Source organism: Salmo salar, chromosome ssa29 (assembly GCF_905237065.1).
Source record: "Salmo salar chromosome ssa29, Ssal_v3.1, whole genome shotgun sequence".
In the NCBI taxonomy this organism is placed as follows: domain Eukaryota; kingdom Metazoa; phylum Chordata; class Actinopteri; order Salmoniformes; family Salmonidae; genus Salmo; species Salmo salar.
The window spans coordinates 12,920,884-12,940,476 of NC_059470.1; the positions used below are offsets into that span (position 1 = coordinate 12,920,884).

The 19,593-nt window shown below is 45.1% G+C and overlaps 1 protein-coding gene across 6 annotated transcripts in view; it reads right to left on the reverse strand.

Annotated features, from left to right (window-relative positions):
- asap1b (ArfGAP with SH3 domain, ankyrin repeat and PH domain 1b) overlaps positions 1 to 19,593 on the reverse strand; it is a 72,823-nt gene that overhangs the window by 2,532 nt on the left and 50,698 nt on the right. For 2 of the 6 annotated variants that reach the window (XM_014180831.2, XM_014180830.2), the window contains 15 exons: positions 19,064 to 19,233; positions 17,098 to 17,231; positions 16,804 to 16,895; positions 16,268 to 16,454; positions 14,915 to 15,000; positions 13,595 to 13,710; positions 13,209 to 13,276; positions 12,444 to 12,551; positions 11,385 to 11,616; positions 9,043 to 9,111; positions 8,118 to 8,255; positions 2,611 to 2,689; positions 2,424 to 2,488; positions 1,811 to 2,310; positions 1,432 to 1,554 (listed from right to left, as the gene is read on the reverse strand). In XM_014180831.2, coding sequence (XP_014036306.2) covers positions 1,432 to 1,554; positions 1,811 to 2,310; positions 2,424 to 2,488; positions 2,611 to 2,689; positions 8,118 to 8,255; positions 9,043 to 9,111; positions 11,385 to 11,616; positions 12,444 to 12,551; positions 13,209 to 13,276; positions 13,595 to 13,710; positions 14,915 to 15,000; positions 16,268 to 16,454; positions 16,804 to 16,895; positions 17,098 to 17,231; positions 19,064 to 19,233 — 2,167 coding nt within the window. The remainder of the gene's footprint in view (positions 1 to 1,431; positions 1,555 to 1,810; positions 2,311 to 2,423; positions 2,489 to 2,610; positions 2,690 to 8,117; positions 8,256 to 9,042; positions 9,112 to 11,384; positions 11,617 to 12,443; positions 12,552 to 13,208; positions 13,277 to 13,594; positions 13,711 to 14,914; positions 15,001 to 16,267; positions 16,455 to 16,803; positions 16,896 to 17,097; positions 17,232 to 19,063; positions 19,234 to 19,593) is intronic. The other 4 variants (XM_014180835.2, XM_014180834.2, XM_014180832.2 and 1 more) reach the window with 3 other exon arrangements.

Genomic DNA, 19,593 nt, shown 5'->3' on the forward strand with positions numbered 1-19,593 from the left:
CATGGTTGAATTGCTGCAAAGAAACCACTACTAAAGGACACCAATAAGAAGAAGAGACTTGTTTGGGCCAAGAAACACAAGCAATGGACATTAGACCGGTGGAAATCTGTCCTTTGGTCTGATGAGTCCAAACGTAAGATTTTTGGTTCCAACCGCCGTGTCTTTATGAGACGCAGAGTAGGTGAACGGATGATCTCCGCATGTGTGGTTCCCACCGTGAAACATGGAGCAGGAGGTGTGATGTGTGGGGGTGCTTTGCTGGTGACACTGTCTGTGATTTATTTAGAATTCAAGGCACACTTAATCAGCATGGCTACCACAGCATTCTGCTGCGATACGCCATCCCATCTGGTTTGCGCTTAGTGGAACTGGACAATGACCCAACACACCTCCAGGCTGTGTAAGGGCTATTTGACCAAGAAGGAGAGTGATGGAGTGCTGCATCAGATGACCTGGCCTCCACAATCACCCGGCCTCAACCCAGTTGAGATGGTTTGGGATGAGTTGGACCGCAGAGTGGAAAAGCAGCCAACAAGTGCTCAGCATATGTATGAACTCCTTCAAGACTGTTGGAAAAGCATTCCAGGTGAAGCTGGTTGAGAGAATGCCAAGAGTGTTCAAAGCTGTAATCAAAGCAAAGGGTACTTTGAAGAACCAAAAATCTAAAATAGAATTTTACACTTTTTTGTTACTACATGATATCATGTGTTATTTCATAGTTTTGATGTCTTCACTATTATTCTACAATGTAGAAAGCAGTAAAAATATAGAAAAACCCTTGAATGAGTAGGTGTGTCCAAACATTTGACTGGTACTGTATACACACACACAGATTTTTTAAAATACAATTTTCCTTTATTTTATTACATAATATAATTAAAACGTATGCAATAAGGTGCTTGTAATAGAATAAAAGTAGCAAAAACAAATGTAGACATTAATAAATACATTTCTATAGCTTCTAATATACCGTGCATTCGGAAAGTATTCTGACTTTCTCCACATTTCATTTACAGCCATATTGTAAAATGTATTACATTGTTTTTTCCCCCTCATCATTCTACACACAATACCCCATAATGACAAAGCAAAACCGGTTTTTAGACATTTTTGCAAATGTATATATATATAACAAAAAAACGGAAATATTACATTTATTTAAGTATTCAGACCCTTTACTCTTGTTGAAACACCTTTGGCAGCGATTACAGCCTTGAGTCTTCTTGGGTATAATGCTACAGGCTTGGGACACCTGTATTTGGGGATTGTTGATTGTTTTTATTTTACTTTGACTTGCATTGTTGGAGATTGGAGTTTAAGATTTTCACTGTACCCTGCAACCCTGTACATGTGACTATTAAACTTCTACTCTAATCTAATCTAACCGTGTTAGGGTAACATCAGTGAGCCTGTTAGAGAGCTGTTACTTACCCACCACTCCCCGTCCTCCTCACCCGTCACTATGATCACCTCTCCCTCCACAAACGTCAGCTCGTCATCGTTGTCGGCCTGGCAGTCATAGATGGTCTTCACCCGCCGAGATTTGGTCTTCCCCTAAACACACATATATGAACATCACCAGAAATGTCACCAGAGACAGTAAATAGTACGTGGAATGGTCTGGTTGCCAAAAGTTTCTGTGTTGTGACCCAACCATTAACAATTCCACTACAACCCTGTCTGTGGCTTCAACCCAAGAGGAACTGGCCCAACCAACCAGTGGGACCCATTTGCAGAACTACCCAGATATTACCCAATGATACCATTAAAGCGCTCTGATTTCTGCTGTGTGTCCTTAAGTGAACTTTACCGTATTCTTCCTGGGCAAGGGCACTGGTGTGTCTGGAGCACACGCCGGGCTCCCATTGGTGTCCTCGCTGCCCTGGGAGGACGGGCTCTCAGTCTCTACCTGCTGATTGGCCGCCGCTGACTCCGGGGGGTGGGGCTTCGGCGCAGGCTCTCCAGGGGGTGGTCTCGGACTGGGCAGATCTGCTGCCCCCGGTTTCGGATGGCCGTCTTGAGAGAGCTGAGGTTTGGGGGGTAGATCTTTGAGCAGGGGTTTAGGTGGTAGGTCCCCTAGCTGCGGTTTGGGGGGGAGGTCGGAGAGCTGGGGCTTGGGTGGCAGTTCTCCAGGTTTAGGGGGCAGCTCAGAGGGCTGGGGTTTGGGGGGAAGGTCCCCTAGTTGGGGCTTGTCGGGTAGAATGGCTTTTGTTAGGCATTCAGGTCCTGGAGGGGATTTCTGGAGCACCTCCAGAGGCAGACCGGGTTTGTCCATAGACGGGTGTATGGTGTCGATCTTACGCAGTGCCACTAAGAGAAGAACCAGGACGCAGGTACTATATTAAACGCATGTTGACTCAGTAAGCCGGAAATAAGGTGGTCTCACCTACAGTTATAGGCATTGCTAATCCAATACAACGTACCTTTCTGAGGTAGTTTGGGTAGAACCCTTGGACCAAGTGTAGACTTTGTGTTGCTAGAAGTAGTGCTGAAAACAGATGGTTATATGAAGTTAATGAAAAATTATAAAAAGATCAGAACTCTATCATGCGTAAACAATATATAGGAAAATATTCTAAATGCCTGCATCCAAAATGGATGCCTATGTACCTTTGCTGCTGTGGAATGCCCTCAAACTTGTTGGATAACGGTGACATCTTGTTCACAGGTGGAGGGATGGAGTCACTTCCTGAAATGTCGAGATGGTTGTGAGATATGGATACATGCTGCTCAGTGTATATAATATTCATCCCCATATTACCCCACAGCCCAAAATGGTCACCTAAATAAGTACATCTTTAATTTTGATTTAATTCTCCTGATTAAATTATTATAATTAATTAAATTATTATTATTATTATTATATCCATTTATACATAAACTGTAACTGGTATACAAATATATTGCTGTACCCAAACATTATAGTAGAAAAGTCTAAGGGAAGGAGATGTCAGGCTGAGCTTTCCATTAGCTACCATTATGGACCCTCGGAGGTAGCTGTACGATGGGGGATCTACACTGAACAAAAATATAAACGCAACATGCAACAATTTCAAAGATTTTACTGAGTTACAGTTCATATAAGAAAATCTGTCAATTGAGATAAATTCATTAGACCCTAATCTATGGATTTCACATGACTGGGAATACAGTTAGGCATCTGTTGGTTACAGATACACTATATATACAAAAGTATGTGGACACCCCTTCAAATGAGTGGATTTAGCCACAGCCGTTGCTGACAAGTGTATAAAATCGAGCACACAGCCATGCAATCTCCATAGATTAACATTGGCAGTAGATTGGCATTACTGAAGAGCTCAGTGACTTTCAATGTGGCACCGTCATAGGATGCCACCTTTCTAACAAGTCAGTTCGTCAAATTTTTGCCCTGCTAGAGCTTCCCCGGTCAAGTGTTGTTATTGTGAAGTGGAAACGTCTAGGAGCAACAATGTCTCAGCCACGAAGTGGTATGATACAGAAGCTCACAGGGACCGTCGAGTGCTGAAGCAAGTAAAAATTGTCTGTCCGAGTTCCAAACTGCCTCTGGAAGCAACGTCAGCACAAGAACTGTTCGTTGGTAGCTTCATGAAATGGGTTTCCATGGCCGAGCAGCCGCACACAAGCCTAACATCACCATGCACATTGCCAAGCGTCTGGTGGAGTGGTGTTAAGCTCGTCACCATTGGACCCTGGAGCAGTGGACGGACGAATCTGGGTTTGGCGGATGCCAGGAGAACGCTACCTGCACCAATGCATAGTGCAAACTGTAAAGTTGGGTGGAGGAGGAATAATGGTCTGGGTCTGTTTTTCATGGTTCGGGCTAGGCCCATTAGCTCCAGTGAAGGGAAGTGATAACGCTACAGCATAAAATGACATTCTAGACGATTCTGTGCTTCCAACTTTGTGGCAACAGTTTGGGAAATGCCCTTTCCTGTTTCAGCATGAAAATATCTCCGTGTACAAAGCGAGGTCCATACAGAAATGGTTTGTCGAGATCGTTATGGAAGAACTTGACTGGCCTGCACAGAGCCCTGACCTCAACCCCATCGAACATCTTTGGAATGAATTGGAACGCCGTCTGCGAACCAGGCCTAATTCGCCCAACATCAGTGGCCGACCTCACAAATGCTCTTGTGGCTGAATGGAAGCAAGTCCCAGCAGCAATGTTCCAACATCTAGTGGAAAGCTTTCCCAGAAGAGTGGAGGCTGTTTGGGCAGCAAAAGGGGGACCAACTCCATATAATTAATGCCCATGATTTTGGAATGAGATGTTCGACGAGCAGGTGTCCACATACTTTTGCTCATGTAGTGTACCCTAAAAAAAAGGTATGGATCAAAAAACTAGTCAGTATCTGGTGTGACCATTATTTGCCTCATGCAGAGTGACACATCTCCTTTGCATAGAGTTGATTAGGCTGTTGATTGTGGCCAGTGGAATGTTGTCCCAGTCTTCAATGGCTGTGTGAAGTTGCTGGATATTGGCGGGAACTGGAACATGCTGTCGTACAAGTCGATCCAGAGTTGAGTTCGACCGATTAATCGGAATGGCCGATTTCAAGTTTTCATAACAATCGGAAATCGGTATTTTTGGACACCGATTTGGACGATTTTTTAAACATTTTTATTAATTTAATATATATATATATATATTTTTACACCTTTATTTAACTAGGCAAGTCAGTTAAGAACACATTCTTATTTTCAATTACGGCCTAGGAATGGTGGGTTAACTGCCTTGTTCAGGGGCAGAACGACAGATTTTTACCTTGTCAGCTCGGGGATTCAATCTTGCAACTTTACGGTTAACTAGTCCAACGCTCTAACCACCTGCTTTACATTGCACTCCACGAGGAGCCTGCCTGTTACGCGAATGCAGTAAGAAGCCAAGGTAAGTTGCTAGCTAGCATTAAACTTATCTTATAAAAAAAAACAATCAATCATAATCACTAGTTAACTACACATGGTTGATTATATTACTAGTTTATCTAGCCTGTTCTGCATTGCATATAATCGATGCGGTGCGCATTCGTGAAAAAGGACTGTCGTTGCTCCAACGTGTACCTAACCATAAACATCAATATCTTTCTTAAAATCAATACACAAGTATATATTTTTAAACCTGCATATTTAGTTAATATTGCCTGCTAACATGAATTTCTTTTAACTAGGGAAAATGTGTCACTTCTCTTGCAACAGAGTCAGGGTATATGCAGCAGTTTGGGCCGCCTGGCTCGTTGCGAACTGTGTGAAGACTATATCTTCCTAACAAAGACAGCCAACTTCGCCAAACGGGGGATGATTTATCAAAAGTGCATTTGCGAAAAAAAGCACAATCGTTGCACGACTGTGCCTAACCATAAACATCAATGCCTTTCTTAAAATCAATACACAGAAGTATATATTTTTAAAACCTGCATATTTAGCTAAAAGAAATCCAGGTTATTGCCATATTAACCAGGTGAAATTGTGTCATTTTGCGTTCATTGCACGCAAAGTCAGGGTATATGCAACAGTTTGGGCCGCCTGGCTCGTTGCGAACTAATTTGCCAGAATTTTACGTAATTATGACATAACATTGAAGGTTGTGCAATGTAACAGGAATATTTAGACTTATGGATGCCACCTGTTAGATAAAATACGGAACGGTTCCGTATTTCACTGAAAGAATAAACGTTTTGTTTTCGAGATGATAGTTTCCGGATTCGACCATATTAAATGACCTAAGGCTCGATTTTCTGTGTGTTTATTATAATTAAGTCTATGATTTGATATTTGATAGAGCAGTCTGACTGAGCGGTGGTAGGCACCAGCAGGCTCGTAAGCATTCATTCAAACAGCACTTCGCAATGCTTCAAGCATTGCGCTGTTTATGACTTCAAGCCTATCAACTCCCGAGATTAGGCTGGTGTAACCGATGTGAAATGGCTAGCTAGTTAGCGGGGTGCACGCTAATAGCGTTTCAAACGTCACTCTCTCTGAGACTTGGAGTAGTTGTTCCCCTTGCTCTGCATGGGTAACGCTGCTCGAGGGTGGCTGTTGTCGATGTGTTCCTGGTTCGAGCCCAGGTAGGAGCGAGGAGAGGGACGGAAGCTATACTGTTACACTGGCAATACTAAAGTGCCTATAAGAACATCCAATAGTCAAAGGTATATGAAATACAAATCGTATAGAGAGCAATAGTCCTATAATTCTTATAATAACTACAACCTAAAACTTCTTACCTGGAATATTGAAGACTGATGTTAAAAGGAACCACCAGCTTTCATATGTTCTCATGTTCTGAGCAAGGAACTTAAATGTTAGCTTTCTTACATGGCACATATTGCACTTTTACTTTCTTCTCCAACACTTTGTTTTTGCATTATTTAAACCAAATTGAACATGTTTCATTATTTATTTGAGGCTTAGTTAAAATAAGTGTTCATTCAGTATTGTTGTAATTGTCATTATTACAAATAAATAAAAAATAACAACATTGGCCAATTAATCGGTATCGTTTTTTTTGGGTCCTCCAATAATCGGTATCGGTGTTGAAAAATCATAATCGGTTGACCTCTAATCCAGAGCATCCCAAACATGCTCAATGGGTAACATGTCTGGTGAGTATGCAGGCCATGGAAGAACTGGGACATTTTCAGCTTGCATGAATTGTGTATAGATCCTTGTGACATGGGGCCGTGCATTATCATGCTGAAACATGACATGATGGAGGTGGATGAATACCCGACAACGGGCCTGAGGATCTCGTCACGGTATCTCTGTGCATTCAAATTGCCATTGATAAAATGCAATTGTGTTGTCCATAGCTTATGCCTGCCCGTACCCCACCGCCACCATGGGGCACTCTGTTCAAAACGTTGACATCAGCAAACCACTCGCCTAGTTGAAACCTGCAGTCAGGTCAAGACCCTGGTGAAGACGAGCACACAGATGAACTTCCCTGAGACGGTTTCTGACAGTTTGTGCAGAAATTATTTGGTTGTGCAAACCCAGTTTCATCAGCTGTCCGGGTGGCTTGTATCAGACGATTCCGCAGTTGAAGGTCTTGGGCTGGCATGGTTACATATGGTTTGCGGTTGTGAGACCGGTTGGACTTACTGCCAAATTCTCTAAAATGTCATTAGAGGCGGCTTATGGTAGAGAAATTAACATTAAATTCTCTGGCAACAGCTCTGGTGGACATTCCTGCAGTCAGCATGCCAATTGCATGCTCCCTCAAAACTTGAGGCATCTGTGGCATTGTGTTCTCCAGCACAAGGTGCACCTGTGTAATGATCATGCTGTTTAATCAGCTTATTGATATGCCACACCTGTCAGGTGGATGAATTATCTTGGCAAAGGAGAAATGCTCACTAAAAAGGATTTAAATACATTTGTGCACAAAATTTGAGAGAAATAAGCTTTTTGTACATATGGAACATTTCTGGGAACTTTAATTTTAGCTCATGAAACATGAGCACTTTACACGTTGCGTTTATATTTTTGTTCAGTGTAGTTTTATTCAGCTAATAATCTAAATCTTCTTCTATACTAATGCTGTTGAGGCCATTATCTCACAATACAAAAAACATCACAGACGAGACAAAATGATGACAAAAATAATGATCTGACATCCAAAACTAACACATACATTTACACAGGATTGCCATCACCTTCCAAAATGACCAGGATGTGTCTGTGTCATTGCCATCACCTTCCAAAATGACCAGGATGTGTCTATGTCATTGCCATCACACCATAAAATGACCAGGATGTGTCTGTGTCATTGCCATCACACCATAAAATGACCAGGATGTGTCTGTGTCATTGCCATCACACCATAAAATGACCAGGATGTGTCTGTCATTCATGAACAGCACTAACACTCTGGTCATGGGGAAGACCTGGTTGGAAACACACTCAATACTAGGGCCTCAATGTGGGTAGGCATTAAGATTGACTTAAGTTCAGTCAGGTGTTATTAGTGCTGGGCTGGAACAAAAGCCTGCACACACTACAACTGTCCAGGACCAGAGACTTTAATGTTATTATGGATCATGTCCTTCGTTAACAAAGACGACCAAGCAGTATTTAGATGTGTCTGCTTGGGTCTTGCCCACCGAGGGAGGACTCACCCACGTAAATGCCCCCTCTACTGTGGGAAAGCGGGCTGGGTGGGTCAGACAGGGTGCGTTTGTGCCCGGGGGGAGGGGGCGGAGGCCTCTTCTTGGACAGGGTGGAGCTGCCTCCGGGGGTGAGGGTGGAGGGAGGAGCTGGAGGAGTGACAACATACAAACATGCAGTGAAGGGACAGGCGTCATTCATTCTGTCACCTGGGATACCAAGAGGAAGGGGAGGGGCTTGAGAGGAGAGGGTAGATGAGAGGAAGGTTTCTTGCCATCGGGACTGGGTTTAACACAATTGTTGGCCAATGTGGGGGAGATACGTTAACACAACATCAATACAGGTAAAACACAACATCCCAGTGAACAGAGAAACGGCCCAGATAGGAATACAGAGAAGATGGACACAGAACAATGTGTGTCTATTGTGTAGGTGTTGTTTTGTGTGTGTTTGTATTTTGGGGTGGGCGTACACGCTCCTGAGACTTCTGGACCTACAGTAAAGTTACCCCAAAGCAGCTAGTCCCATTCCCAGCTGTGTGTAAGCCTAGAAACAGATACAACAAGATTGTGGCTAATAGAGAACTCAGCCAGTTAGAGAGGAGAGTCAGGTTGCATCCAAAAATGCCACCCTATATCGTATACAGTGCACTACTGTTAGACCCCATAGGGCACTATATAGGGAATCATTTGGGACGCTGACCTACATAAGGTACGATAGCACTTTGCAGCTCAGGGGTGGCGACATGTCACAAAACGTGATAAAACTGCGTGTAAGAAAAATTTGAATTAACCACACTTTTACAGTGCCATTGTTAAAAGTTTAAGATGCCACCACCCATATTTTTCCTGGGAAGCAAAGCGCTACCAGTGCCACTGGGCAGCAGAAGTATACGGGCGGGCACAGCAGGACAAAATGTAAAAACAGGATATTCACTGATGTATGGTCGAGTGCCGGCCAGAGTGGCGTAGTGCGAGTGAGAGCCGAGGAATGCCAAGTGCGGCGCTGAAAGAGAAAGAAAGGAGAAAAAAAAAGAGAGAGAGAGAGAGAGGTGAAGAGGAAGCGAGAGATGAAGAGTGTGGGAGAGAACGCATGTGAGCTTCTCCCACACACTGGTTTCATTTGAAATGACGCCCTATTCCCTATGTAGTGCACTACTTTTGACCAGAGCCCTAGGCAGGCCTTGATCAAAAGTAGTGCACTATATAGGGAATAGGGTGCCATTTGAGACGCAAGCCTCTATAAACCCCCTGATGAAATCTTATTAGTGACAAGCAAAGAGAAAGAGGAGAAATTGCGTCAAAACGCCTAAGGGGAAAACAAGTCAGTCCGACGCCCTCTGAAAAAGAGAACTGTTCATCTCTTGTGTGTAAAGAGAAACCGCCGTTTCTCTTCGGTCCACTTAACAGTGTATTGGCGTCAACAATGTAGCCTACTGTATTGTAACAAGGATAGGGAATAGCAACCTGGGGTGTGAGTGTTTGTGTTCTAAATCCTGTCTTCGGGAGGGATGTTATGGTTCATTATAATTGTGCTGACCGTGCCGCTCGCCCCTTAGAGTCCATTTGTACTGTCAGATAGTGTTGCTGAACAGGAAATGTCCCTGGCTGGGTCCCAAATGGCACCTTTTCCCCTATATAGTGTACTACTTCTGACCAGGGCCCATAGCGAACTATTGCACTATGTAGGGAATTGGGTGCCATTTGGGACACAGCCCTGGATTTCCATAACGAAGTGTTAACATTATCAGCCTGGTGTATTATCTATCTTGCTTTATACAATGGGTGGGTCTAATCCTGAATGCTGATTGGTTAAAACCGCATTCCAGCCGGTGTCTATTCCACAAGTTACCACCAGCTAAATCTATGACGTTAAAATGCCTATTTACTCTGTTCCATCTGACTGCGCAATCCACTGTCTCTTCAGCCCAGCCAAGCGATTTATAAACTTGATCTCCACTATAAAAAGCATTTGGACATTATCTCAATTTCTTTTAGACAAACATTTTGTTTTCAACAGTGGAGATTTGTATAAACCTTACTGTCTCTCTGACATTTGCAACATTGTTTCAATATTCAAATTCAATCTCCAACTGTCCCATAATAATGAATGTGTGTGGTGTCGGGACGAGAAAGACAGGCAGGCAGCGTTTCTCAGCCAGTCGAAATCATGGATATATACAAAGAAATGTAAATAGATTTTTTTTTTTAAACGAAACGCAGACATTTTGCAGTCTTCCAGCTTCAGTTTGAAGTGACTGTGTTAGCTGTGTTGTTGACTAGCTCCTCTGAACAACAGTGTCCTGACGAGTGAGCACATTTTCAATGCCAGACGAAATCGCTCCTCATTAGCTCATTGTTATGGATGTATCCAAATAAATGTCTCTTGTAAACAGCTTAAACAAATGTAGCTACTTTGCTGTTATTCTGGCTGCACTGTTTGACGTGACTGTAGGTTAGCCGTAGTTGGATAGCTAGCAGGCAAGGGATAAGAACGTTGCCAGGCAGTATGGCAATGGAACATTTAGAACGAACGACTGGCTCGCATCTCTGGCCACCGAACCGATAGAGCGAACGACCAGCCGGCTTGGGTAGCAACCCTAGATTTGTGTCTAGGGCCTAACAACACCCGTGCCAATACATCCTCCAAACACCGGCTTCTCGGGCATTATCACTTAAGTGTGTGTCTCCACGCTCTCTTACACTCCCGCATGCCAGCAGCCCTTAAGCCATCCTTTTGCTGTAGGTGCCTTCCTTGTGTAAGCAGTATTTATAACAGCTGCTACCCGCACTCTGATCGACGTGTTGACAAATTTCATTCCTCTCAAGGGTGTGTGTGTGTGTGTGTGAGAGAGAGAGAGAGAGAGAGAGAGAGAGAGGAAAATACTAATCATATCAGTAAATTGGTTAACTAGCATTACGATTACAATGTTTCATAACAGAGAAAAACAGTAAACGTTATTACTGCGTTCTTCCTGCGTACCAGTGTTAGAGATAAAAGATCATGTAAATTCTTCATACATGTAAATTCTGGCCAACCAGACAACACTGCTATGTATCCTATGTACATTCCACAACTGGCCACATAATCTTTAGGCCATTTACATTTCAGGTAGAATTTTCCCTTAGATACAGATCGAGGATCAGCTTCCCCTCCCCAATCCTCACCTTAACCATTAACGGGGAAAATACAAAACTGACCCAAGATCAGTGTCTAGAGGAAAATCCATCCTACACTGATAAAAGTCTGGGCCCTGGCCGATCACAACCAGGTCTCACCTTTGCCCTGGTTCCTGGGGGGTAGAGGGGGGGCGTCGGCCACGGGGGAAGAGGAAGTGAGGTCGGTGGAGGCGGAGTACATCTGGTTGGTGAAGGCGCTGTAAGACATGCGTTGCTGTTTGTCCCGGTGGCTGATGAAGCCCGGCAGAGACAGCTTGTCATGGGGAGACAGGCTGGACGAGTGGCAGAAACTCTGGGGCCGCGGGGAACGGTCCTTCTTTATGGGACTAGGCTGCAGACAGAGAGGGAGAGAGAGATGAGTGTCAACTTGGAAGAGGGTGAACTTAGGAACTTTGACTTTCGTGTAGGCCTAAATCACGCATTGATGTCAATGGGAGATGGGTGCAAATACAATACATGACTAAAAGTATGTGGACACCAGCTCGTCGAACATCTCATTCCAAAATCATGGGCATTAATACGGAGTTGGTCCCCCCTTTGCTGCTATAACAGCCTCCACTCTTCTGGGAAGGTTTTCCACTAGATGTTGGAACATTGCTGCGGGGACTTGCTTCCATTCAGCCACAAGAGCATTAGTGAGGTCGGCCACTGATGTTGGGCGATTAGGCCTGGCTCGCAGTTGGTGTTCCAATTCATCCCAAAGGTGTTTGATGCGGTTGAGGTCATGGCTCTGTGCAGGCCAGTCAAATTCTTCCACACCGATCTCGACAAACCATTTCTGTATGGACCTCGCTTTGTGCACGGGGGCATTGTCATGCTGAAACAGGAAAGGGCCTTCCCCGAATTGTTGCCACAAAGTTGGAAGCGCTAGATCGTCTAGAATGTCATTTTATGACGTAGCGTTAAGATTTCCCTTCAATGGAACTAAGGGGCCTAGCCCGAACCATGAAAAACAGCCCCAGACCATTATTCCTCCTCCACCAAACTTTACAGTTGACACTATGCATTGCGCAGTAAGCGTTCTCCTGCCATCCGCCAAACCCCGAATTCACAAATTTGAAGGCGTGTCCACATACTTTTGTATATATAGAGTATTTGCACATGGATTTCAAGTTGTGTGCTCTGTCCAGACGTGTGAACCTGCAGTCCCAGTCTGACCTTGTCATCGAGATCATCGTCGCTCTCGTCCAGCTCCTCCAGCCTCAGGCTCCACTCATACTCCACGTGGACATGCGGGTAATACTTCCCCGCTGCAGCCTGCACCAGCTGGGGGACACACATGTTGATTACTTCATTTGGAGCCACAACGAAACAATGAAACACAGAGGACATACAAATAAACACACAGTGAATAATGGTCCCGTCTGGCTCAGTTGGTAGTGCATGGTGTTTGCTACGCCCGGGCTGTGGGTTCGATTCCCACAGGGGACCAGTATGGACATGTGTGAACTCACTACTGTAAGTCGCTCTGCATAAGAGCGTCTGTCAAATGACGTAAATGTAATTGTAGCCCGCAAGTCAGTCGAAGGGAACTCTAGCATAACCAACAATGAGTACCTCCAACATTCATTTGATTGTTGTCCTCTCCTTTAATTTGATGTTCAAAACATGACATAATATCACTGATGGTAAAAGCACCAACTTAGTTTTCTGTGTGCAAATAGTAACCATACATCAGTAATGGCCTCCTCTCTGAAGTCACTAGAAGCCTGGGTAGGTTTTTGGCTGCTGCCATCTAGTGTCCAAAGATGTGCTGGTCAACAAGTCCCTTCGATCTATACTATCTACCGCGCTGCTACATCATCAGACGAGGCGTGGATGCTACTTCGACAAAGAACAGGATTGCATCGTTAAGTATTGCTATCGATTCATGTCATCAACAGCCAAACATATCGTGGCTCGTGTTCACAGTGGGATACTTACTGCCTCCTCACACTGACTGTTCTTCATACGCCTGGCAATATCCAGCGCCGTCTCACCATTCTGATTGGCTAAAAGAACAGGCATGATATTGGTTGCACTAGATGCATACATTCCATCTACGTGTATAAAAACCAGTGGAGGCTGACGAGGGGAGGACGGCTCATAATAATGTCCGGAACGGAGCCAACGGAATGGCGTCAAACACATGGAAACCATGTGCCATTACCACGGTTACCACGAGCCTGTCCTCCCCCAACCTTCTGTGGTATAAAATACAATTCTGATTAGCCAAAAACAGAACAGGCATGTTAACATAACCAAGTCTGAAAGCATTTACATATGAGTGTGTGTGTGTGTGTGTGTGTGTGTGTGTGTGTGTTACTCACTGATGTCAGTGGCTGGTTTGCCCCTCAGCAGTAGTTTGAGGCATTCGTGTTTCTCGTACATGCAGCAGTAGTGCAGGGCAGTGTTTCCCCACTCTGTCTGCTTATCCAGGTTCCCACTGTGACACACACACACACACACACACACACACACACACACACACACACACACACACACACACACACGGTCATGTCACGGCTCACACCCCAGATGCCATTTTGCACAGAAGTAAAGTTGTCACATTATCGTTCACGCTTTGATCATACATACTGCTTTAAGAGACAAACTGACCTTTAAAATACCTATTTGTCACTACGGCTGACAAAATATACACAGAGTGTACAAAACATTAGAAACACCTGCTCTTTCCATGACAGACTGAGCAGGTCATTAAGCCTTGCGACAATTGAGACATGGATTGTGTACGTGTGCCATTCAGAGGGTGAACGGGCAAGACAAAAGATTGAAGTGCCTTTGAACGGGGGTATGGCTGAAGTGTGTTGAGAACTGCAACGCTGCTGGGTTTTTCACGCTCAACTGTTTCACGAGTATCAAGAATGGTCTACCACCCAAAGGACATCCAGCCAATTTGACACAACTGTGGGAAGCATTGGAGTCAACATGGGCCAGCATCCCTGTGGAACGCTTTCGACACCTTGTAGAGTCCATGCCCCGTCGAATTGAGGCTGATCTGAGTGCAAAAGGGGGTGCAACTCAATATTAGGAAGGTGTCCTTCACAGTCACACTAGCATGTTGACAGGTAGGCGTTTGGTCCCCATTTCATTTTCTCCTATCCCTGAATCGAAAACAATTAGGCCAATTACCAAGTGTAAGCCTGAAATTGTGAAGGTGGACCGATTAATTAATGAGGAGTCATTTCCCGGTAACGGTTTGCCCGAGGTGCAGCGAGGCAGGGAGCAAACAATTGAAAAGACTGATGAATAAATGAAGGCGGAGAACAAGTGTCTGCCTGACCCAGTTCTGTTTGCCTTGTGGGAATCTAAGCCGTGCTGAGCTCTACTCTGCTCATCTTCCTCTTGCAGCGGTGGAGAGATAAGAAGGGAACACTACTGCTATCCATGAAGCTATTCCATTGAAATTCCCACATTTAACGCGTCAATTTACATGACCAAACGGTGGAAATACTACTTATTTATAACATTCTGTTATGTTTTTTAGTATTTGGGCACAGCAGCTTACGAAGTGTGTGCTTTCACTGCATTTAAAATCCAATTTCACATTAGCTCAATGCTATGGTGGCCTGTATGGCATAAAATGCATATCTTCACTTTATTGACGGGGCCTTATTTGGTCATTTTACCTGTTTTGTACGAGGAAGTCCACCAGGTGTAGTGAGGTCTGGTCGGCGGTGCGCACAGAGTAGTGGAGCGCAGTCTCTCCGGCCTCCTGAAGGGGGCGATCACATACAGCAAAGACATGAGAGACCTTCTACATGGGGAGAACAGCAGGCAGCATCCATTCTACACACTCTCTCTCTCTCTCTCTCTCTCAGCATTTAAAGAGGTTGCAGTCAACAAAATGGCTCCTAAAAATAGCTCGTCTCCCCCTCAAGGGAAGACTGCGAGGGCGATGCGAACATTTCTATGACAGAGAGAGGTGTGGACGTACCGATGTCGGTAGAAGACACTGAAACGATAAGCCAGCGTCAGTCTACAGCCCTTCCTTCCCAATATGAACAAAGGTCACCGCCGCCACAACCTCGTCGGTTGTGATTGAACTCACACTTGCCGAGACAATCAACCATCAAGTCGTTTGAGATCTTCCTTGGTGGGTGTATCCTTCAAACAGCACGCGTGTCGTTGCGTCTCCTTGTGTCTCCTCTAATTGAAAATGGCTGGTAGCTACGTCGCCGATTATCTCTGTGAGAATCCCCAGAAGGGAGTGAGCACAGAGTGACACAGCGCAATACCAACGACTATGAGTCAACCAGAGAAGCAGGGTAATCCGTCCAGGAAGAGGGAAAGGCTACTTTATCATGTATTCCTGTCACACCCTCACTGTCTGCGGGGCTCTGGGTACTGATATCTGCTGTCTGCTGGGGGATCATATTAGAATTCACTACTTTTGACCAGAGCCCTGGGATGCAGCCTCTCGGAGCAGAATCACTGACAGCCAGGATTGTATTTGATATCAGTGAGTCAGCCTGGGCTAGAAGCTCTGCCTGCTTTCAAACAGCGTCAGTGACTCATCCCCGGCCACTATTCCCTATGGACTACTTCTGAGAGCACACCGCAGTGCTACGTGTTTCAACGTTTAGTGGGCGGCTGTAGTGATAGCTTAACTGAGTCACTTTTCTCGTTTGGGCATTGTCGTCTTGTCCAAAATTGCCCCAGTAGTAAAAACTCTGTTTTGCTCTGTGGACTGTTCATTACTTCACCCATGTACAGAACAGCCTCCTTACAGACTCAGTACAACCTAGTATTTCCCTATTAAACAGTACACTTCTGCTCATACCAGATCAGGGCCCATATTCATCAAAGCGTCAGAGTATAGATGCTGATTTAGGATGGGTTTTAACTTTTGATCATAATGAATAAGATTCCATGGACGGGGTTACCTGATCCTAGATCAGCAATCCTATGAGATGCTTTAAGAATATGGGCCCTGTTCAGGTGAGATGAGATCATAATACAGTCCAGGGTCTGTGACTCACCTGTCCACCCTCGGGCAGTGGCTCCATTAGCTCCACCCCCTCAGCGTACACCTGGATGAGAGACAGCAGGTCCCTGGACTTGACCGCCTCACACAGCTCGATGGTCTTAGCCGCCGAGGAGGTACAGGTCTTCCGTGCAAACTTGTGGTCCACGTACTTAGCATTGATGAACTCCTTCCTCACTGTCCTGTAGGGAGGGAGAGAGAAGCGGGGGAAGAGGAGGAGAATAACGAGACGGTTTCGGAATGCTTGTGTGGATATTTTTTCCCCTGTCGAGATCCTTTAATTCAGTTTCTAGCATGAACGTTTTCCTGACCAAGATGGATGATTTTTAGGCACGTTGCTAAGATGCCAATGGCCATTCTAGTGTTCTATTTATTTCTGTGGCTTTTCCCACCAGACACATCTACCCGCATAAGCTCAAACATACACCTGATTATGCTTCCAGTGATGTCAAGTGAAAGTGAGGGAACATTTCCATGGAGCTTCTAGTTTCTAAGAAGTTCATGTAGTTGTTGATGACGCTGAGTACTTACATGTCACTTGAAGGACTGGGTTTCGGTGAGGGACCAGGAAGGTTCTCCTCCATTATTTCATTGAAACTACTGTTTCCTACATTCTTGGCCAGCTGTGAAGGAAACATCAAGTCACATATGAATGTCAAGATGCTCGTTAGAAGCACTTTGCTGGAATTGCCGTAATCATAATCACGTTGTAATCAAGATGTATTTATTTATATCCTGTTTTTGAATCTATTTTGCATGTTGATCTACTGTGAAAAAAAAAACGTTATATAAATGTTCACCAAATGTATTTATTTTTTCACTCACCAAGAGTTCAGAGGTGCCTAGCTTATCTAGCTCCATGGATTGGATGCGTGAGATGTGAACTCCCATCTCCCGGTGGATTCCAGAGCACTCGATGCAGGTCAGGATGCCCAGGTTAGTGGACAGCCATTTTGGATCTAAGGGCACAGACAACATGACAATGTACTCAGGTTAGAAAGCAGCCATTTTGTGGAGCACAGGCTTGTGGATAGGCGTCTTGGCTACAAAAACCACAAAAATATGGCTGGAATTCACAGATTAGTGCACAGCTGTTTTGGCTCCAAAAAAGAACATAGATGTTTTTTCAAAGTACTAACACAAATATACAATTTACAGTTGAAATCCAGAACAATAATGCTGAACACAAGGGGATTTCATTTTTGATCTGAACACTTGCATGTAGCCGTGTTTGTATTCACCACTAAGCTGACAATTTGTTTCAGGGTCGTATTCACCAGGCACCAAACAAACGAAAATGGACTGATACAGGGGGGGACAAACTGAACGTATAAAACAACTTTGGTTTTCGTTTTCCGTGGCAAAACGTTTTGCTACGGTGTGCACAAATGAATACAACCCAGGTCCATCGTCTCCGTCGAATGCGAGCAGCGGCAACGCACAGCACATACCACTAGAGGGCCTCGGCAGCCTCAGACCCACCAACCATACCGGCTGGACTACCAGAGCCCAGCAACTAGAAAACATTGCATCATTCTGTGTCAAGCAGAACGCCTGTACATGCTCTGACAGCAGAGCCATGTGGTGGAGGGCTAGAGAGACTTTGGGCTCTTCCCAGTAAACCGCAACAGTGACTGACACCACAGCCAAGCATGAGTGACGCAACTTAAGGAGGCTTAGACCCAAGCCTAAGAGCCCTACGCAGCTACGCAGACGTAAACACACCATCTTTGCAGATGGCTGAGTGCTGTTAGGCTAACTAGCGCGTCTGGATTTGACAGGTCTGTGCCGGACAGACTCAGGCGGGTGGGACGGTTTTCAGAATCGGCCAAACGCCGATGAGTCACATGCAGGATGGCAAAAGATGACCGAAGAGATGACAGGAAGCACAGGGTGGGGTGAGAGCTCTAGAGCTGAAAAAAAAAAAAACATTTGACACTAATACTCCTCTAGAGAGCTGTATTTCAGACAGGATGGGCCGCAGGAGCAACCTAAATAGCCCTGCAGTACACTAGCGCATTATCAAATAAGCTCACTCCATAGAGGGGGAAAATCAGCAAAACTGTGCCTGTGTGTGTGTGTGTGTGTGTGTGTGTGTGTATGAATTATGTAACATAGTGATGTAACGACATTGTCGCAACAAACGCAGGGTTTTTCTTCTTCGCTAGTGGCCTGCACTCTCCTCAGTGGGATCTGTGTGTTTATGCTGACAGTGTGTGTGTGTGTGTGTGTGTGTGTGTGTGTGTGTGTGTGTGTGTGTGTATTGGGGGGAGTCAGGGGGCCAGGGTGTTTCTGCTTGGGGAGTGCTGGGCCAGGGGCCAGCAGGGGAGGATCAAGTCGGAGGGCCAGGGGCCAGAAAGGACCAGCACCACTGTTATATCCTGAATACAGAAAAGGCTCCTGGTGCCGCTTTGCTGCTTGTTTGGTTAAGGGTGACATTGCAGGAGAGCTGCATTGCATATGCCTAACTACTGAGGGAGATGGGGAGCAGCCATGACAGTGCAGAAGAGTGGATCGATGTTGGGCTGAGCAGGGACTTCTGAGGGACAACCTTGAAGATGATTGAGGACGCGCGAGTTCTACGGGGACGCGTGAGTTCAAGGGCGAGATAAAATGCTGAAGCAAAGGTGTCGTTGTCTTCTCCCATGACAAGGCGAATGGTGAGTAAGCGCAAAGTAGTGGTAGAGTGGAGAATGTACAATGTGAGAACCCCTTGGAAAACCATAGCGGTTGTGCATATCCCCAGGACCCAAAACACACGGGGCCCCCATACACGTCGTACTATACGTACCTCCAGCGCCACAGTCACAGCAGACTTCATTGCCAGGCATGCGCAGCACCTCCTCTATGATGGCTTTGGTCAGGTCCTCCAGGCCATCCTCTCCTCCTACTCCGTCCTCTTCTCCGCGGAACGCCATGTTCAGAGCTTCCTCCTTACTGTTGGATAGCACAGAGATCCAGCTACACACAGCACAGAGAAAAAGGTAGAGCAGAGAGAACAAGCTATTACAAAAGTACCGGGGTTTTCAACACGTACAAGCATTGAGTTACATAGGTAGAGGCTTTGAGACGAGAGGATCACAGTGGAAATAAGTATTTTTCTCCTTGACAATTTTCCGATGTGCATCTGCTGCCATTTGATGTATTTTGAACGGTCAAATCAAATCAAATGGACAACTCCCATCTGACGCTATCTATATCTATACTCTGTGTATTATTAGAAACTGGGTGCTTTGAGCCCTGAATGCTGATTGGCTGATACATGTATTTTAACAGCTCTAATTACATTGGTAACCAGTTTATAATAGCAATAAGGGCACC